Source organism: Bolinopsis microptera, chromosome 9 (genome assembly GCF_026151205.1).
Source record: "Bolinopsis microptera isolate Bmic1 chromosome 9, MBARI_Bmic_1.0, whole genome shotgun sequence".
Taxonomy (NCBI): Eukaryota; Metazoa; Ctenophora; class Tentaculata; order Lobata; family Bolinopsidae; genus Bolinopsis; species Bolinopsis microptera.
Genome location: NC_087080.1, coordinates 8,955,155 through 8,977,598, shown reverse-complemented (window position 1 = coordinate 8,977,598; position 22,444 = coordinate 8,955,155). Strand labels below are relative to the sequence as shown.

Below are 22,444 nucleotides of genomic sequence, written 5' to 3'. Positions count from 1 at the left end.
GTAGTTTGTGCCTGTTAGTATGAAAACACGCTTTACACCCTTTTTGTCCAGTTTTTTGAACTCCTCATCATGTAAAAGCCTATTTAACATTTGAGAAGAGTTCGCTCCAGGGTAGAAGAACACCTTAGCTTTCTGTTTCCTCGAACTTAGTAAAGTTCCGTTGAGGTCCCTGAACATACTGCTACTGATGTAGATGGTATCAGTTGGCAGGTCACTTGGGGTCTGTTCAGGTGAAGGAGGCGCTGCAGTTGACTTGGCTGAACTCTTAACTTTGGAATGGTGGACTTCAAATTCACTTTCGTTATAGGGTACATATCCACTAGCTGTAGAAGGTGATTTTCTTGGTTGACTGCAGACAACTGGTTTGATAAGTCTAAAAGTTAAACTGATCCTTTTGTCTGTGCATAGTGGATCGGGACATAGTTCATGGTTGAATTGATGTTGGGACTTTTTGGACATAAGACATACATCTCCATGTTCTAAAATTAGGGAAGTCACCACTTGTCCTGTTTTGATTTCAGTCAACTGCATCATCCTGGAAGCACCAAGGGACACTGTTACAATGTACGAATTTTCTTCAATAAATTCTTCATTGTCACTATGAGCAGGCATATGTTCCTCTCCAGATTCATAGAGATTGACCAGAACACTGTTGTAGTTGTATTCTGGGAATAGCTCATCTAGAAAGGAACATATACTTGCCATGTAAGATCCCTGGGGGATCTTCTTTGGGTCATGCATTCCTCCACTGTACACGTAAGGATGTTCCCCAAAGTAGACTGATTTCCTGTTATGGAAGTGGTGGCTGAACTTTAATTCCTCAAATAAGATTTCAATAGAAAATTTGCTGAATGGTGCCTGTTCAATAAGTTCAACAGGTGTGATGGCGATATCAGGGATTTCATAGTCTGTAGTAAGGTCTGAACTTGACACAGGTGTTAAATCTAATCCTGCATAACATTCACCGCTTCTTGGAATAACTGAGCCAGTGTCTGTAATCTCGCTGGTTGAAATGTCTATGTTGTTAGAAATAATTGATAGAGGTGCTTCTACATAGCCATCATCATCAATCAACAAAAATGATTCTGGTACCTCACATTCCTTGTCATACTGAATGTTCTTGTTGCTGGAGTCCGTTTGCACTGATACATCGAAACACTTGTATTGAGCAATTGAGTGGTTTTCACTTTGAGGCGAAATAGTTTCATTAATCTCTGCTATTGTTTGTGAGGTTTGAACAATTTCCTCTAAAATGAACACTTTACGCTCCAGAAACTTCACGCGAGTTTTAAGATCTGAACAGTTTGTACATTTTGTATCACATTCCATCAATAATTTGCCGAAAAATGTTTCCAATGAATCATTCATGATGTTGAGTTGGTTGAGTTGGTTGTAGATAAATAGATTGATTGAAGTCGATTGAAGTTGATTGAAGTTGATTGAAGTGATTGAATAGATTTGATACCTCCAATTACATTACATTGTTGTCATGTTGGTCATTTTGGTCATACCTCAATAAATGTAATAGATTTGTAGTGTTGTAATTAGTTTAAAACATACTAGATGTATACACATATTTATAGTACACCACAGAGATGGCTGGAGATTTGCTTTGAAATTTTCAATTAAGGTCCCGAGTTTCCGCCTCAAGAATTAGCGATTAGTTGCATAATAACTAGCGTACAATAAGCCGTCGCATCTTCCGTTACTAATGCTGACGTTGATCTGGTATATACCGTGGGTAATTGGTACATTATGGAACGCGCACACGACATTTTTGTTAGCGCGCGTTGATTTTGTAATACGCGCGCATATATGCAGGATCGAATCTAAATATAATGTCAAATTATACAATGTAATTAGTTAATTGAATAGATTTACGTGGAACTGAACGTTTTCTTCGTGTTTTTACGCTACTTACTAGTGAGGTGGAAATTATTCTTTAAACTTCAAGTATTAACGATTGATTTGCAGTAGAGCTGAACAAATAACAAACTAAACTAATAAAATTATGTTGCATTAATGATTAATTATTTTATTCATAAGATTACATCAAATTGCTAATGATAATATTCTTTGAAAATAAAAAACATACAATTACTAATTTGCTCACAAGTTGTCATGTTCATTCGGAAATTATCAAATCGGACAAATTTGCTTAATAATATACTCAAAAATTTAAATTTCTTGCGTAACTTCTCCGTATATATACTTTGCGATACAATAAAGATTTCTTTCAAAATATTTAAACGTTCTACCAAACATCGATATTATATTTAACATGCTGAAATACATTCCACAAAACTTCTGAAGTTATACATGGGTCGTGGGCTCCCAGAAATATGGGTTGTGGGCTCCCAGCAAAGACGAGTTTGAATTCAAATGAATGTCATTAAATTTCTAAATGTACGCAAAAAAGGACGTACATGAAAAATCTCCAAAGGTCTTCGCCTAAATGTAATTTATTGGCCATCGGTCAAAATAGTTCGTTTCATATGCGATAAATTTAAATTACAATACACCATATCCAGCAATCAAATATTCGTTGATATATAAAGCATAATAAACGTCATCAATTTTGTTTAGTCATAAAATACAAATTTACGAAATATCTTTAAAATCTGAAAAACGCATGCATTTGAAAAAGGTTAAATACGGGACTTTGCTTCAGGACTCAGCTAAAATTGCAAGAGCCCTAAAAATTGGATCTCTTTTGGGCTCGAACACATAAAAAAAGGACTTCTGACAGGCTATTGTCGACAAACATCTCTGCAAAGCATCCTTAAATAACATTCTTCGACAGAAATACAGTTTTTTATTTTATTCCATATTTTACAAAAACTCTGTCTTAACGAACATCAGCTTTAACCTTTACTTTACATGTCATACTCCATAGTGTTATTCTGCTACTTTTCACCATTTCATCATAAACTGAACTGTCACTCACTAATTCTAGCTACGTTAAAAATGTAAACCCATTCCAAAATCATGATCACTCAGATATTATATTCTACGCTCGCGGTACAATTCCCCTGACACTCTTCTAAATAATGAGCTCAGCTGGGAATATATCAGGACATATCCTCTATCCTACCTCTACAGAGGCCATCTGTAAGTTGTATCTGTTCTCCGGAAACCAGTCCGCACTGTGAACTATTACTCTAACTAACCAGTCTCTAACTAACCAGTCTCTAACTAATCAGTAACCAGTAACCATTAACCAGTATCCAGTCTCACAAGTATATCTGCATGACATTAGCAATGTTCCTCCTACAGAGCGGGCACTGGGGTTGTTCCACATTCCTCACCTTTTCACTGCACTCCAGACACAAGCAACAGTGTCTACACGGCAGCAGCACTGCACACTTCATGTTAACAGTACATATTACGCACAGTTTCTCTTCTCTCTCAGTGTTTAGTTGCTCCTGGAGCTCTTCTTCTGGTGTCTGAGGTTCGGTGGGAGGGGCAGGTGGGGTGAACTGGATAGTCTGCGGAGGAGGGGAGGTGGGGCTGGGGTGGGGTTGAGTGGGGTTGTACCACTTCCAGAATGTGATGAGACCTGCGAGAAGGAGGTTAGTAAGACAGATCAAGTGGGTCAGGAAGCGTAGTGAGGCCTGTAGTTCAGAGAGGTCTGACTCTGACTTGGGTTTATTAGAGCTCATCTTAACAACCAGCCTACTAAGTAACAGAACAACACATCAACAATTCATAGTATGACAGAAATGTGACGTCTAGCTTTGAAATACACCGGCGGACCATCACGCCACAACCTAATCTGTTGACTGTCAAATACATAGTCTAAAGAAAGATTGACTCATGACGAAGTTAAGATTAATAATAATTATGTTATGCTTGCGTGATACTGTTAGATAAGTCATACAACGATAACAAAAAAAAGGGAAAAAAAAGAAAAAAAGATTAATAATAATAGAAAACATCAAGTTTCACTGTAAGCCCACTAACCTATCAGTATAGTGACGAGGCCGCCAGGTATAAGTACACTAAAAGTAGCGTGAAGGAGGTATATAGTGAACTCCATTAGAGAGAGTATAGGCTGGAAGATCAGGAGAAATAGCTGAACTGTGTAGAAGTAAGCGTGATAAAACAGAGACACGATCAGTTGAACACTCAGTACTATTACCATCTGAAATTTCATGTTTGTTATTGACTGGGAGAGTACAACCATTGTAAGAGCTCGCAAATAATACACAACTGAACTTGGTTGCTATGTTATAATTATACTATTACAGCCAATTTTGAAAATCTACACAAGTCTTAGATCCTTTTTATATACCCACGACTAATTTTATACTCATTACTAATTTTCGTACAACTGTCTAGTTCAGAAGATTTAAGTGATCTGACTCTTAAGACTATTATAAACACATTTAAGCAACCTTAATGTTCTCCAGCTCCAGCTCGTAGTACTCCACAAGTACACAGAGGTTGAAGAATATCTGAGAGGGAACGTTGAGGAGCTTCGTGAGCACCAGGATTAGACTCGAACAAACTGTCTCGAACATAGTCGGGAGGATCTGAGGAGAAGGAGAGTTAATATATTTGAGAGCTACTGAAACCATGATTGAGGGGCGGGATTGTTGGTGGTATACGCATGATTATTTGTAAATATAATTACACAATCTACAACGCCACTGCTGCAAGCTGTCGCCCCCCCCCCCCCCAAATAGATCAATTTGAATAAGTCTGCACATTTTTCAACATAGTTGGTCCAAAAGTTTCAGTATTGTGTCTAACGACTATTTTTCTCCGATAGTTTGATAAATTCATATATTGGTTTCAGTAATTTCCTAAAATAGTTTTGACTATCCAAGTTTAACAAGGTTAGGAACAATGCAGCATATTCTACATATTCTACAGATTCCACCATCCGTCTCCAGCTAGCTGGTTGCATATGATTTGATTAATCATATTTTAGTCATCACTGCTTAAGAATTGAGACACATACCTAATATGATCATATACAAGGAATACAATGAATACAAATTTCATATCTTAAGTTACAACAGTAACTGTCAAGATAATAAATATAATAATATTATAACTCGTCCCACTCCATAATAATTATATTAATATTAACAAATATAAATGGAATTTGACTATATTTAAATCTTCGTTTTATTTGATAATCTTCGTTATATCGCCACTTTCATAGGGTACCCTTGTTCATATGATTTGCTTACATTTTGACTTGGTTACGGCTGTATTCAAATATGCGTGCTTATATATCTGTCTTATACATTGCTATGTAATATACTGTAGTTAGGGGTCGTTCACATATTACGTCGTTCACATAATACGTGATATGTGAACGACCCCTTAGTAAGGTAATTAAATAGCTTCTTCCTGGTACTGGACAACCTGGCTATTTATCAGACATGATAAGCGGAGAAAACACCGCTTACAATTGTCTACAAGTGCTTTACATGCTATTATATCAATGAGAGCTAATGGGGTAAATGTTATCCAGTCCTGTGAGCATATTGTAGACCAATTAGCTAATTGCCAATTAACCTGGCAAAGCATTACGCACTCCTGTCCATATATTAGTAAGATCTTCTTTATTTATTTCAAGCGATTTAGTTTTGTTACAGTTTACACAGAGTACACTTTGCTAGACCAGACATTTCTACATTCGGATCACATAGAATTCTGCCTTTAAATAAGACAATCAAGAACCCCATTGAATTTTGCGTTACAGGAAATAGTCATACATTTTAGAGAGTGTCTAATAAACACATTATACATTATACAGACAACAAGTTTCCTTCTATTTTTAGTGATTTGTTATGTAAATCATTGCAGTCCACATACTCTTTCTTTTAAATTTAGATACGATCTGCTTGATTTTGCAGATGAAAAGAAGAGCTTAGTGATTTTACGAGCAGACTTTAAGTTCTCCTCCGCGGCCGAATACCAACCCTTACTGTCGATTTCATATCAAACGTCAGCTAACCCTCACCACAACTCTTCCTCAACATAATAGATTTAAATGTTAATATATATTACATAGCATAATATGTTTAAATGCATTATATCACTCCTAGTTCAGTATTTCATTGTCACCATCTGTTTACACTGACTGTTCGTGGACTGGTAGTTGAACTACCACTTTCTCCGAGCCCAGTTTATAATCGTGTTAGTTACTCTAGGTAGTTAAAGACCGCTGGAGTGCTGGAACTGTTGCTTCCAGAGTCCTCTACTCTCTATTCTGTTGTTGTGGTCTGTGTTTGTGTGTTATTAGAGTGCCTTGTAACTATTATTATCCACATTCGCCAGCATTGTGATATAGTGGAATAACTTGTTTAATGTTGGCCTTTGTTTTAGTTCCGTTATATTCTGTCTTTGTGGTAGTCTACACGAGCAGTTGTTTCATTATAACCTCCCCCGAGTCGGTTTCAACCGCTCTCAAATTACTGATATTCTAAAAATAGAAGATTTGCCGCACATTAATTATGACAGCCTCAATCGAAATAACCGCAAATCACCAGTATCATCTGATAATTCAGATAACAATCGTATGATATATTTATGTAGCATGCTTATCCATCTGTTCCAAGAACTGGTACATCCGTAACCGTTATTACGTAAAATCAGGCTCGTATTCTGATGAATATAAGCGCACTGATATTATGATGATTAGTTCTGTTGAGTAGGTTTTAGATTTCGCTTTCATCTTCCACCTCTCCTGTACAATGTACATGAACAGTTTGCGTCATCAGTTGATATTGAGTAATGGGAGTAGCGCAATGTTGTGCACATTGTATAGTTGTACAGCTACATTTGCGTGACAATACGATAGATATATTTGCAATACCAGGCTTTATTGGACTGGTTATTAAGGGGGGGGGGACAATGGATATTTTTTTGTGAAACTTGATTTCGAGATAGCAGTTGACCAACAAACTAGGACCAGTGACCGAACTTTTGAGGGGGTCCCGGACCCCAACCGCCAAACGGTGCCCGCGGGGCAGCCACGCCCATATTTGGTCCAAATTAGGCCCAATTTAGCCAAATACCCTGAACATGCCCAAAACCAAGATTTTAGGTGCTCTACTTGTAGCTAGTGGTCTCCTGAACTCGTATATGAAATTTCATCAAGATTGGACAAAAAATGACTGAGTTATGGGCCAAAAACCATATGCCCATATTTGGGCATACGCACCAAATTTGGTAGATTTCGTCCCATAAATTGGGCAAATATCAATATTTTTAAATGAAACTTACTTTATATGAAAGGTAAGCCTAAACTACATATTCTCTATCAGGTATAGCTTTATATCTGTTTAAATGTGGATACTAAGGCGGAAAACCCACAAAAAATGAACTAAATTGCTCGTATCTTGGTTCGCGATATTCGCGGAATTGATCTCATTAAAATTGTAACAACTCAATCAGTTTTCAAAATTTTTCCATGAAATTTTTGGAATCGACTCGAAATCGCATTTCCACCTTATTTTGAGAACAGATTTTTGATTTAGGCCTCAAAAAAAATTTGGCGGCCAAATTCTGAATTTTTCCGGGAAAATTTTGGAATTTGGCCGCCAAATTTTTTTGGAGGCCTAAATCAAAAATCTGTTCTCAAAATAAGGTGGAAATGCGATTTCGAGTCGATTCCGAAAATTTCATGGAAAAATTTTGAAAACTGATTGAGTTGTTACAATTTTAATGAGATCAATTCCGCGAATATCGCGAACCAAGATACGAGCAATTTAGTTCATTTTTTGTGGGTTTTCCGCCTTAGTATCCACATTTAAACAGATATTATACATTTATCACATGCCTTCTCATGCGATATCAAAACTTTCGCCCACGAGGCTTGCCGAGTTAGCGAAAGTTTCGATATTTCCCGAGGCTTGCCGAGGGTTATATCGACATTTTCAATCACGAGGCTTGCCGAGTTTTGAAAATGTTGATATCGCATGAGAAGGCATGTGATTAATGTTTTATCACACTTTCTTTGGAGCCAAATTTGGCCGGGAAAGCAGAATTTGATCAAACGTTAGTTATAAATCTCACCAAAGCAAAACTAGACATGTCGAACTTATTTATGTTTATAATGTCCAAGCTATATATAGCTCTCGATAAGTTAGTATTTCAGATATCGAAGATACAATACGTAAAATTAGGATCTCACGTTCCCACATTTATGACACAGTGAATGCTGTATGCCGCGCCCAATTTGCTTTCTATTGATACGTAGTGCATGCGATATTAATGTGTTTTCCGCCTATGGGTCTTGTACTTATGTGTCTAGAATATTCCGCCGCGAGCGCGTTTGATACGTAATTACATCCTGCAAATCAATTGATGTGAGGTGATTATAATACTTTATTTCTATTAGATATTTTTAGAGTCATTAAAACTGTAGATGCAGTATAATGTATAGAACATCCGTTTAAGTGTTGATTATACATCACAGTCCTTATCGTATAATCTGTATCTGCGATAAGGTGAAAGAATTTCCTGGTTCTTGTATTTGAATAGAGCTGTGGGGTCATAATTAGTGTCTATTTATCAGTCCACATTATACACTGCACACCCTAATTTACATCAACAATATTATCGTCCGTCTTGATTCTTGATTGTCTGTTATTTCAGAATGATTTAATCAATGCAACTTGTAATCGTTGACTTAGAATCTTATCAAGTATTCTGCTTAGTTCTTAGTCAGTATACATCTTTACTTGCCATTATTTGCCATTATTTGGAGCCAAATTTGGCCTGGAAAGCAGAATTTGATCAAACGTTAGTTATAAATCTCACCAAAGCACTACTACTACTTGTAATTATCGTTAAACTCAAAGCTTCATCCTTTTGTTGCAGTATACGAACACCAGCTTTTCAGCTAGCTCAGGTCGCAACCTTAATCTACGCTTGTCCATTGCTATCAACTGGATTTGTACCTTTCAGCCTACTTTATTAAGTACGTACCGTACAGCTAATTTAAAGGTACGTACCGTACGTACTTGCCATCTTAGGGTTAAAATTGAGGTCTGAAATCTGGCTTTGTTTTGTGTGTTTTCTTCGTTCGAATTAATCAAACATCGTCTAGTGTTTACTATTTTTTGTGAGGGTGACTGTAGTTTGTTCTGACACTTCCTTTTTAATTTCGAGTAAGCGATTAAGGAAATTAATCATCCTGATTGATTGTATCGCTGACAAGTACCAAAACTTTGTGAAACTTTCAAGTCTGCTTGTAAACTTTGATCTCGTTTTCAATAACCTTAAGTCACTTCAAGCTCGTACAAGCCAGGGAGTTTTTACTTTGTTTCATCATCCGAAGCCTAATTAGGCTTTGAACTATAAAGTGCAATAAAAAGGGAACAGCTTGAAAAAGTTTTACAACAAAAAATTTTATTTTGCTTGACGCATCTCAAACACAAGGAAATATTTTCAAAACCAGGTATAAATTTAAATTTTTCCTTATCCTGGAAAGCTTACCTGATCATTGCATTAACGGTCATAGACTACTTCAGGTTGTCGATTTAAATCTTTATTTAAATCAGTACCTCGCAGTAGTAGAACAGTTGTTGAGAGTGGGCTCCTTGTTCCTATGGGAATATCGGGCTCTCTCTGAGTAACTGATTGATATTTCATGCCCCCGGGTGAGAGCCAGTGCTCCCCATCGGGGCATGTAATATCAATTCTGCTTTCCTGCTAAATTTGGCTCGAAAGCGTGATAAAAAGCTATAACTTACAAAGAATATGTAGTTTAGGCTTACCTTTCATATAAAGTAAGTTTCGTTTAAAAATATTGATATTTGCCCAATTTATGGGACGAAATCTACCAAATTTGGTGCGTATGCCCAAATATGGGCATATGGTTTTTGGCCCATAACTCAGTCATTTTTTGTCCAATCTTGATGAAATTTCATATACGAGTTCAGGAGACCACTAGCTACAAGTAGAGCACCTAAAATCTGGGTTTTGGGCATGTTTAGGGTATTTGGCTAAATTGGGCCTTATTTGGACCAAATATGGGCGTGGCTGCCCCGCGGGCACCGTTTGGCGGTTGGGGTCCGGGACCCCCTCAAAAGTTCGGTCACTGGTCCTAGTTTGTTGGTCAACTGCTATCTCGAAATCAAGTTTCACAAAAAAATATCCATTGTCCCCCCCCTTAAGCCGTAAATTGACAGTTTGATTATTGAATCAGATAGGCCAATAATATTATTATTGCGGTGAACTGTCACAAATTATCTGCATACATCAGGTTTGTCTGTAGTACGCAACATTCCAGCAAATATATAGGAAGACGATTGTTATGACATTTTCTGTGCCTTACCACTTGGAATGTATATGCTGTATTATGACTATACTCTGGATTGTGTAGTACCAGTTAAAACAGAGACTGCTTGATACAGAGGTAGTTTGTTGTTTGAATAGCCCTCATTATATGGCTTTTGTTTGTGAGTCACGCTTGTAACGTTGGTAATATTAAACAACCATCTAGCCGCTGGTCGTTGTTTTGGTTTTGTTCTCATGCCAATAGTTCTTTGATCACGGGATTTACCCTTATTGTTTGATATCCTGTGTAGACTTGCCTCTAATCTTGCTGTACGTTATATTTGTGTGGTAGTGTACGTGTGTTACTTTGTTAGATTGAATATTCTTACTGGTTAGGATGGGCGGTGTGGCGGTACAGAAACTATGCTCCCTGAAAAACAAAGCTATCGCTATCATTCCCATCGGGGCAGAAGATAAAGCTGAGTTGCAACGAATGGAGTTTGGGTTTATTATGATGCATTGCATCGCTTCGACCGCCGCCAGCCGATGGTAAGCTGTACGAAAACTTTCAGAGTAATTTTCTACTTTCACAAGGTGCGTTTTGGTATGTACTTATTTTACATTTTATTGTCAGCAACAACCAATAAAATTTCAGGGTCGACGAATTGTTAAAGTTCAAAGTGCCAGCGGCTGGAGTGACATTGACTGCTTTACTTTTATCTGTTTGCTATTGAATTGGATGTATTTTGTGGTGCTGAGCAGAACTTTATTTAACTTGTTTATTTAAGGGATTAACCATCTGATATTACGAAATGAGGATAAGTGAGTGTAGGCCGAGGAGAGCACACTTCAGAAAATTGAAAAGAACACTTCAGAAAATTGTAACATTAGTTTTGAGTTTTAATTTTGATGTCTGGTTTACAATACGATAGGCAGAATATAGCTGTTCATAGCTCAATGTTTTTTCTTCGAAATGAGAGTCTTCAGTGTACCAATTACCTGACCAATTTACCAACGTTCCAAATTGAAACATACGTCTATTGTAAATGGATCATTCAAAATTTAAAGACCACTTATTTATTTGTACTTGCTATTTTGGGACTGCGAGACGTGTCCGTTTGCGCGTCAAAACAAAACGCTCGTCAACGTGGCGCGCAGTAAATGTGCTCACAATGGTAATTTGTGTGCTTTGTACAAGATCAGTAGATATAGCGTGTTACATTTTAGCTCTTTTCCCTGACACTGCAGTAGTACAATTCATCACCGTTTATGATTCGCCATGAATATTGAATATGCTTAATTTGTTATTAACATTTAACTCCCTTCAGTTCAGGCTCAAACTCAGACGAAACGTCTAGCAATAAGCTAATAAGTCTATTCTAATTGAAATGTTACAAAATTACTACGATGCATTACGATATAAGATAATAATCAGAATTTAGAAGCTCACCGACATTTGAGGTTTAGGCTGCCAGACCATAAGAAATATTCAACATCGAGAAGATTATCATCGAGAATATTATTATTGATAAGTTTAACGCCCCACTAAGCCTGCTAAAGCCGCTCATTATGACTAAGAAATTCTAGCTGGCGCTTTAAAGATGGCTATTGTTCTTATAGTTTTTGTTAAAATTGTGTAAAACTGCTGTCCTCAAGTCTCCTCTGATCTGCAATCATCCAACAAGAGCTATATAACAATACCTGTTGCCAATGACTATACAATTTGTTCATGTTCATTCATGGTCCAATCAGATCCACCGAGTATCGATCAAGCTTGTCAAACAAAGGGGGGACAGCAAAGTTATTACATTTTGAAGCTTTGCCAGCAAGTGCTGTGGAGCAGGGTCTATTTCGCGGAACTACTCGAGTATACTATACATAGTATGTACTATGTATATATGTATACTATATACTATGTATAGTATACTATACTATACTCTAGCGAGGGACTCAATAGTTTATAAGTCAATCTACTGGAGCACATCATCAATTAATCGTCACTGATTGAGTGACGTGATATGGCCCGACAATGATAGCTCTTTATTAAGAAATAAATATTGTTCAAATTTCTCTAAAACTCTGGTCAGTTTCAGTAGAAATTTCCATACAGCCGAGAACGCCTAACAGCTTGCAGTGTACAAATCTCCAATTTTTACGCAAGCTTATCAATATCAATCACATGTCAACATATTAAACAAATGTAAAGTAGTTACCTGGCAGCATGATATCTGTAGAGCCCGTATAATAAAGTAGGTGATGTACTTAGCAGACGTTATCAGGCTTATCAGCGTATTGAAGATAAAGTTACTGCTTTGCTCCATCACTGACTTCAATATTATCTGAAATTAATAATTAATAATCCCCTTTATTTCAAAATACAGGTACAAGTTTATTTGACAATATTCGGGTAATAACTCCGTTATTGCTAAAACCACAAATGAGTAGCTGAATAATCCCAAGTAACCACTAACCGTAGACACTAATACACTTATAGTTTATACGCAATCTAAAACACGAGCTCACAATGGTGTAAATAACCAATAATCTACACTACACGTTTATCGTGTGCTGTAAATCATCACATAAACAGAAACTTTAATTAAAATAAATTAATTAGAGTTAAACGTGGAATAATTTATAACATGAGAGAAATTAGAATTCAAAATAAAGCAAGTAAATTAATTACCCAAGAAACACCAGAGAGGTCGAGAAAAGCAAACTTTAGTTCCATAAGATAAGATACTGTTTGAGCTGTGTAGAATTCACTTGGTATAAGATACGTGAACACACCGCCAACTATCTTACTCCAGTCCAGTAGAATACGTAACACCTAATAGGGATACGTTACTGTTAAATACGTAACACCTAGAGGGGATACGTTAATGTTAGATACGTAACACATACAGGGGATATGTTACTGTTAAATATGTAACACCTAATAGGGATACGTTAATGTTAAATACGTAACACCTAATAGGGATGCGTTACTGTTAAATACAAAACACCTAGAGGGGATACATTACTGTTAAATACGTATAACGTAACACATAGAGTGGGAATATTAATTAGGGAGATAGGGAATATAGGGGAAATTAATAAAGGGAAATTGATTATTGATTGATTGGGGGACTGGTCCGTAGTACCAGCCAATGTTTACTCAAAAGTAATATATAATTGAAATAAGTTAAATATTCATCCCCGAGGGGCACGCAGATTATAATTGTGATGTTATCTATTAAAACTATTCAATTAAAATTTTATTGGTCGAGTCGACTGGCCCTGATCTGCAAACATATTTGATATTAGTAACTTTATGATGCTGCCTCACCGCAATTAGGTGTGTTATCAGTGTAGATATGCGCTATGTGGCAGTGAAATAAGGAATGTGCTGTTAGAATGGCAGGTGGTTTGAAATGTTGTCCTGATTCAGATTGTTTAATTTGAGCTGTATGAGTTTGGTTTTGAGTGATTAATATTATTGACTATGTTCTTTGTGATTTACGTAATCCGGGTAGGTTGTGGAGTAAAAATGGTGGCCATTCGTCGTTGCAGCCAGCACTTTGCAAGTCTAGTAGTACTTTTTTTGACGAATTCTTATATATGTTGATAGAAAATATACTGGATGGGCATGTAATGCGAGTGTTATGCTCTGAAATAGCGAGCATTGGGCCTTTATAAAAGATGCTAGATCTCAGGTCAGTCTGTGAGTAAATTGATAACCAGTCTAAGTTTTGTTCGTGTGTCGTTCCTTGTTTGGGTGTGTTAGGAGGGAAAAGTTCTGAAATCGATTTAGGTAACAAACTAGACATATTTCGAACTTTGTGCAGTAAAATAAGTGCGTTGTTAACGATAACCCCTTGAACGGTTTAGACCTCGTGTTCTTTAAATGCTAGTTTTGTGTGCTCTGGCAGTTTTCCGTCCTTGTAGTAGTAGTTCACATTTCCAGCCATAACTGCCCTCATACCTCGTTTTTGTTTAGCAAAAAGAGATTCTATAAGAGATTTTGAAGCAAATCCCCATACAAGTGAGCAGAAGTTTAAATGGGACTGAACAAAACTTTGGAAAATCTGTAAACGGGCCTTCATTGGCAATTTATGTTTTATCCTGTACATCACCCCAATAAATCTTGACATCTTGCTCCTCAGTGCTTTTATGTGGTTACTCCAGTTAAGCTTTTCATCTACAATTACACCAAGAAACCGGGCTTCAGTTTTACGTTCTAATACTGTATTTTCTATTTGTACTTTAATCAATGATGGTTCTATGCGCTTTTTAGAGAAAATCATATAACACGTCTTTTTTAGATTTAGTGCTAATCCGTTGCTATTAACCCACCGTGATAATGTTTCCGTTAATTGGTTGACCCTTAGCATTAGTTCTTGGACATTGGAACCTTTAATAATGATATTTGCATCATCTGCATAAAGTATGAAGAATGTTAAGAATGAAAATATTAAAAGTTGTCTTGTGTAGTCAATAAGCAATTACCTCACCATGTACATTAAAGTTATTAGATTGGTTTGACACAACTATACAATGAGGGCGAACAAGCTGAGACTACATGAAACTGATGCTGGCGATATTACAAAATGAAGGGTTGCTTGCGGAGTATGACATTTGAAGGGCTGCTCCTACTACCCGACCTTGGTTTCAGACGTTACATAATGTAGTCAGTATCTCCTGACCAGTTATTCAGTTAACAACTCTACAGTTATTCAGTTAAGAACGGTGGGTATTGACTCGACAAATTAATAGCCTTTAAAGGCAATAATCATTGGTCACTGGTCAGTCAGAGATATCTTACTATCTGATAAGTCGGAGACAGATAAGAAGTGTCACATAGTAAGAGATAATATAAACCTATTTTGGTAGATCCATTGGCACTCAACAACTATGATGACATAGTATCTTGCTGTGATGCATTGTCAAAGTTTTTTTATAGGAGATAAGATAGTACTAAGAGAATTTATTGTCAGGATATAGTACTATGATAACAGTATACTACAGATATAACATGTGGCTTTATCATTTAAAAGGAGAGAACTAAGCTGCTTAAGTTTTCAAATAAACAAAATATACACTCAGCTACTAGAGTACAAACACTATTCAAGGAATTAGTAATAGTACATCAAAATATGTATAACTATTAACTATTGATCACTATTATTTAATTATTACCTGGTAGGCTATTTCATCGCGGTACAGTAAATTCAAAGACATACTCTCATCCAACACGAAACAAGCTAAAATGCTGAACCAGACTCTGTAGTATAGGGTGGGGGCCATGCTGGGAACATATATAATAATGTGATTATGAAGGGGGGGGGGGGATCATGTTATTTTTTGTCCGTTTTTGTCCGTTTTTGTCCGTTAATTTTTGTCCGTTTTGAAAATATAGCTGCCAAACGGACAAAAACGGACAAAAACGGACAAAAATTGTAACTTTTGATTTAAATTTTCTCCACAATTTGTAACAGGCTATCTGCAGAAATGGGTAGCCCGGTTAATGACCATGGTCCTTTCTCAAACTTTTAATCTTCAATTAGGCACAAAGAATAGTCTACACATTTTTTAATAACATAAAAAGGGATGAAAAGTTTTATTACTGGAGAGTAAAACTTTGTTAAACACAAAGATTCTTGAGCACATTTTGAGTCAGACTCAAATGCGCTTAAAAACATTTTAGTATATAACAATAAATTATGTTAACAATAACACCAACAATAATTATAAATTGAACAAATTATTGAGAGATTAAAGAGAGGAAAAGGAGGAGGGGGGACTGAGGAGGGGGACTGAGGAGGGAGAGGAGGGGGGCTGAGGAGGAGTGAGACTGAGAAGGAGAACTGAGGAGGAGGAATGAATAGGAGGAGGAGAAGAAGGACTCAAGAGGAGGAGGACCCAAGAGGAGGAGGACCCAGGAAAAGGCCCCATGAGGAGGACTGGGGAGGAGGAGGACCGATGAGGACTGATGAGGACTGATAAAGAGGACTAAGGACGAGGAGGAGGAGGAGGAGGAGAAGGACTGAGGAGTGAGGAGGAGGACTGATGAGGAGAAGGAGGTGTATGAGGAGGATGAGGAGGAGAAAGGAGATAAAGGATGAGGATAAAGAGGACTGAGGAGGAGGACTGGTGAAGAGGACTGATGAGGAGGAGGACTGAGAAGGGGAGGACTTAGGAGGACTGAGGAGGGGAGGACTTAGGAGGAAGAGGAGGATTGAGCAGGAGGAGGACTGAGGAGTAGAAGGAGGAAGAAGACTGAGGAGGATCAGGAGGACCCAGGAAGAGGAGGAAGAGGAGGAGGACTGAGGAGGAGAAGGAGGACCCAAGAGGAGGAACCAGGAAGAAGAGGAGGAGGAGGACTGAGAAGGAGGAGTGAGACTGAGAAGGAGAACTGAGGAGGAGGAATGAATAGGAGGAGGAGGAGAAGAAGGACTCAAGAGGAGGACTGAGGAGGAGGAGGACTAAGGAGAAGGATGAGGAGGAGGACCCAAGAGGAGGAGGACCCAGGAAAAGGCCCCAAAAGGAGGACTGGGGAGGAGGAGGACTGATGAGGACTGATGAGGACTGATAAAGAGGACTAAGGACGAGGAGGAGGAGGAGGAGGAGGAGGAGAAGGAGGAGGAGGAGGAGGAGAAGGAGGAGGAGGAGGAGGAGGAGGAGGAGGAGGAGGAGGAGGAGGAGGAGGAGGAGGAGGAGGAGGAGGAGGAGGAGGAGGAGGAGGAAGCATCTAAATGTTATTTCAATTTTTGTTATTTTTTGTCCGTTTTTGTCCGTTTTTGTCCGCTTTATTTTTTGTCCGTTTTGAAAATATAGCTGCCAAACGGACAAAAACGGACAAAAAAACATGATCCCCCCCCCCCTTATGAAGTGTAATTATGTAATTTTGAAGTGAGCGGTACTAGAAGTTACTAGAAGTCACAAACCGGTCAAACCACTCTTTTTACCTTACCTCATATATTGATTAGATTAAAAGGAAGGTACAACGGAAATCTAAAAGTCGTGTTTTATTTAACACGTACTATGCCATTACACCACTGTAATATATTCTAAAAAGCCCTGAATACTGAGAGAACGTTAGAACATATGTTCTGTTATATTAATAGAGAGACGAGGTGCTGCAATATGTAATTGTGTAAGGCGTCCTTGAAGTAACATAAAGTAATATGCTGTGTCAATGCTATCAACGTGAACATTACACACAGACAGTTGATAAGTGTTACACAATACTAGAGTTACACTATGCGGAACATACTAGAGCGATGTAGAGATTTACTGTTACAAACTGGCTAAGTTGTAATCACTATACTATACTAATATACTACTAAACTATACTACTTCTAATTTAACGAGTTTCCGAAATTAAGGCTGGAATGTGGAAGCTTAGAAGAGATTTAAACCAAATGAGAAAAGGAAAAGAGTGCAATCACTGGACTCCATCTATTTGGGCCGGGAGGGAACAAGAAAAATCACGAACAAGACGTCAAACGTGATTCGTCCTGACATGAGATATCTATAATTCATTCTAGGCTGATGACCATCATTGGAATGTAGTTTAGAAATGATTGCGGAGTATTTTGTCTGGAGCTCCAAAGAAAACTAAGGGTTAAAGAGACAATAAAACATATTTCAGGGTCTACAGAGCATGAGGATATAGCTTGCTATATTACTGAAATTATGTAACGTTGTTTTGTTGGAGAGATAATTAATTCTTCACTATTTAATTATATTCCAGTCATTTATCTTATAATATATTGATTATAGCGGACCAATCATATCCCTTTCAGAACTTGAAGTTCCACGTCAAGAGGACAAGGCTGACACTTTTATTATTATTATTATTTTATTAACGGAAAATAACACTTCATCATAATATGCGGTAAAGGTTTTCTATTAATTTGTATATTGCAATGCATTATAATTCGTCACTAGTCAGACATGTTTTAATGGGTATAAGTGGTAGTACTACTACTACTACGGTAGTATAACTACCACATTATGTTTTCCGTGGCTTTGCAGCACGATTCATTGCAGCGGCTGCAAGTGATTCGCTGCAAAAAGAAGCCACAGTAAAAGTCAAAGGGTGAAAATCCTAATGTTTATAAAAATATACTTCTAAGGTGATTAAGTTTATCTAAATAACTGTATATAAACTGTTATACTAATTAATTAAAACTGTTAATAAAATATACATTAAATAACATAATATTAATTAAACTCCTATAACTCATACCTGGAAAGGAACTGCCACAAAGTAAGGTAACAGTATCTGTAGTTCAACAGTCCAGGTAGCGAGGGTATCAAGGGAGGAATCTATCACGTGATACAATGAGTCAGATAGAGATAATATCACATCGTCAGCTTGACTGGTGACGGAGAACAAGGAGCTAAACACCCATCCTACACCCTGAAAGATACGAGGTTAGTGATTAATTAACTAATTGGATAATTAACTAATTAGATATTTACTGTGAAACACTGAACTCTCAACCAGCTCCCATATTGTGATCTGATAAATTCCATTTATCGTATGATATATTGATTATAGCGGGACCATAATATCCTTTCAGGGATAACGTGAATACATTTTCAGTTAAAGTTAAAACGGTCCAGAACTTGAAGTTCTACTTCTAAATCAAGAGGACACAGCCAGAAACTTGGCACTTTGCCAATCTTATGTTCACAACATTCTTATCTTTTTGGACAATAGAACATTACAACATTGGAGGAGAGGGGGGGGGGCTCATTGTCAACTAACATGAGCACCATCCTATGTGGAACCTGGTATTTACAGTTCTTGTTTTAACTTCCGCACCATGATATACACATTTATAGTGTAAAGACAATAATATACACTATTTATAGTGTAAAGAAAATAATACACAAGTTAGTTAGCTAGTTATAGTGTAAAGGCAATAATATACACTATATAAATTACTAATAAGCTCACTCAATTGTACGTGTTATACATAAGGGATATTTTATTGTACACAGAAGTAGAAGTAGCAATAGTTACCTGAATAACTACAGGAGTGTAAAGACAGAGCCACTGCAGAGTAATGTATACATAACCAGCGATGAGGTGGAGTAGGGTTAGAAGTAGGAGTAGGACATTGTGTAGGATTACTAGTACAGCACTTGATACTATATGAGCTGAAATAGTAGCAGTTTTAGATTGAGTGATTGTTTGTGTGCTTACATTTACTGTCTAATATACTTTTTAGATGGTTACAATTAATCGATTAAAATTTAACTGATCATAATTTAACCCAGTAAGCTATTGGTCGTGGAGAGATTCGAATGAATCCAATGAGAATATATTTATGATGAATCTATAAAAGGAATAAACCTTCCTATATTGAATATTAAATAACGATCAATATCATTCAAATTAAATGTTCTATTTTGGGTTTGAAGTCCCTGAAATATAATGATTACTGCGTACACCAGGCCGCGTACACACTGTACGTAATTACAATGTAATAGTTGGAATCATGGGCACTTAGAGAACACTTAGTCTAGCTCGTAGTTTCATATAAACCATCTTGTACACTGCTGTACTGTACAGTACACAATATACAGTGTACAGCGTACAGTGTACTAGCATTGTAACACTCAACATACACGCCACACTAAATTTAGCGTGAATCACAAAAGAGACTACCCTTATTATATATATTATAAGTGATGTTCAGCAGAGAAGGATATCACAACGCCACAAATAATCAACAACAACTGATCGTGATTAATGATTATGTTTCACAACCAAAATTACAAATTACAAACTACAAGTTACAAATTACAAATTACAAATTACAGAACACAAGGACTCACATCCCCAGGTTGAGGCTTCATGGGCACCAAGCTGCTCACCAATAAACTTCATAGTAACAGGTATTGCTTCAAAAAAGAAAACATATTAGTACATTTAAAATATGCACATATTTCAATTCTAAATGAAAAGCTCGAATACAATATGTTAACATTGCTGTACATAAGTAACAATACATCGATTACAATTCGAAAAACAACAATTAAATCTGAAGAGTAGCATCAAACATTTTCATGAATGGAATAATTAGGAAGTGCTCAAAATTCCGAACGACGGTAGCATTTCCACAGCTTTCGAAACAAAACCGATCAAACTCAAAATTGTAACGATCAATACTGAGGCTCTTATATAGTAAGTGCAGGACGCAGATTAAGACCATGTCAATTATGTCATAAAGAAGTTCTGGCAAATTCTACTTCTACTTCTAGACTATTAATAAAACTTAGTACATGATGGAACCTACAACAGTACGAATACAAATTAAAATCTGTATTAATAACTCATACGATATTTATAGCATGACGGAATATGCTTAGCAAGGTAACAATCGCACAAACTGAATGAAGGAAGGTTCTACTTCTAGAAATCTAGACTATTCTAGACTGTTTATACTTATAATAACACGTTTTAGGTAACGTGAGAAGTGACAAAACTACAGCAGTTCTGCGACATATTAGAAATGAAAGGAGAAATTATTGAGAGAATTATTGACCTCTAAGAGTATCAAATTACATTATAATCTAGTTAATCACATTAAATTCAGACAGATATTATTAATCTCAATAGCACTTAAGATGGGGCTTAAAAAATTTTTAAAATGATATTTGCTCAACTTGAAAGCTTATTACAGAAGCTTTTACGTTGTAATGTTCATGAAGATACTAGAATACTAGACATTTAAATTTGCATGGAAACATTTAAGTGACACGACGACTTAAAATAACCTTTGGTAATCTCCTTAAATTTGTCGTTGATAATTCCAAAAACGTTTATATTTTGTCGAGTACAATACGAGTACAATACGAGTACAATACGAGTACAATACGAGTACAATACGAGTACAATGCGAGAACAATACGAGTACAATAAGAGTACAATACGAGTACAATAAGAGTACAATACGAGTACAATACGCAAGACGTTTCATTAAGGAAGGTCAGCAAAGAGTTAGTGTTATCCGACATTTAAACGTTTTCAGAATAACATACGACTGCATTACAAAATAACTAACTGCAAAATAAAAGCATGCACTTAATTTAAATTACGATCTGGCACGGTTATGCTTCAATACAAATTAAAATATGTATTAATAAACTCAGACGATATTTATGGCATGATGTAATATAATAAATTACTAAAGTTACAATCGCAGAAACAAACGGGAAAATCACTGAAAAGCTTGTAATATAAAACCCTCTATCATTAGGGTATTTCACAGAAGATCCAAAATAGAAAAAAATAAAATTACTAGCCACAGACCTGCTTATCTGCTACAATACCAGTTTATCTAAACTTAATAACCACCGAGCTGAGTGTTCCAGTTCACTTCTTATTACAAAACTAAAACTTACGCGTGTGAATTTCAGTGAAAATTAAAAAAACAGGAAGTAGCGCAGACCTTTTCTCAGAAATTCAAGATGGAAATTTAAAGCTTACAAACTCGTATTCAACAGTTCGACTTGCAATACCATTATAACGTGTGGGAGCCCAAAATAGAAACACAGTTTTATCTTAGTCTTATTATCAGCTAGATAAAAGAATATTCGGTGGAAAAATAAAGGATTCAAGACAGGGAAAGAGTGATAAGAAAGACGATAACTTGTATTTCCTGTTCTGGACTGAACCTTTTCTCAACGAACTCAACAAGAGCCAACAGTGCAGAATGTGTATTTTACCTTTAAATTTACAAGCAATTAGGAGCAACAATATATTCTTACATATCGTGATCAGTGCTCGTAAAATATTGCATTTAACCCAGACAAAACGGAGAACAAAGTGCTTATGATGCATTTGGTGAGACAACCGCACTTTACGCCCACGAACTTTGCACTCACCCACTCAAAAAGTAACTATTTAAAACTTGAAACTCAATTATATTTAAAACCTAATTAAAGATGTGAATTAGAAGGTATGTTGGGTGTCTCACCTGAGTCAATAAGTTGAAGGGTGGAAATAGTTCCGTTGTTACGCTCGTTCACGTCTGAATTTATACTGTCGTCCATAACTAGGCGGCTTAAACATCAGGCTAAAGGAGAATGTGAGATGAGTTCTATTGGTTAATTAATGGGTTAATTGAGAGTTATTATAGGGGTTAATTAAAAGTTATTATTATGTCCTTAATCAGAATATTATATAAATAAAGTTTAT

General features: G+C 36.6%; 1 protein-coding gene and 1 long non-coding RNA gene across 3 annotated transcripts; one reads left to right on the top strand and one right to left on the bottom strand.

The window, feature by feature from the left end:
* Nucleotides 1-1,970: 1,970 nt before the first annotated feature.
* On the bottom strand, nt 1,971-22,328 carry LOC134820859 (uncharacterized). 2 transcript variants are annotated; one of them, XM_063831496.1, is made up of 9 exons: nt 22,224-22,321; nt 20,080-20,145; nt 19,262-19,398; nt 18,479-18,652; nt 12,932-13,075; nt 12,459-12,584; nt 4,398-4,535; nt 3,964-4,144; nt 2,001-3,559 (listed from the first exon to the last, which is right to left on the bottom strand). In XM_063831496.1, the coding sequence occupies exons 1-9, from the start codon at nt 22,297-22,299 to the stop codon at nt 3,234-3,236; spliced, it is 1,368 nt and encodes a 455-aa protein (XP_063687566.1). In that variant the 5' UTR covers nt 22,300-22,321; the 3' UTR covers nt 2,001-3,233. The 2 variants fall into 2 exon arrangements, with proteins under 2 accessions (XP_063687569.1, XP_063687566.1); XM_063831499.1 differs by lacking the exon at nt 20,080-20,145 and having other exon boundaries at nt 1,971-3,559; nt 22,224-22,328.
* On the top strand, nt 10,705-10,980 carry LOC134820860 (uncharacterized). The gene is made up of 2 exons (XR_010160939.1): nt 10,705-10,794; nt 10,901-10,980. It is a non-coding gene; the product is annotated as an uncharacterized LOC134820860 (long non-coding RNA).
* Nucleotides 22,329-22,444: the final 116 nt, after the last annotated feature.

Excerpts from the sequence above, each read along its gene's own strand:
- LOC134820859 (XM_063831496.1), bottom strand. The coding sequence starts at position 22,299 with ATGGACGACAGTATAAATTCAGACGTGAACGAGCGTAACAACGGAACT. Across the intron at positions 4,145-4,397 it reads TGGAGCTGGAGAACATTAAG|ATGGTAATAGTACTGAGTGT; the intron begins GTTGCTTAAATG and ends ATGAAATTTCAG. Across the intron at positions 3,560-3,963 it reads CCTCGTCACTATACTGATAG|GTCTCATCACATTCTGGAAG; the intron begins GTTAGTGGGCTT and ends TCCTTCTCGCAG.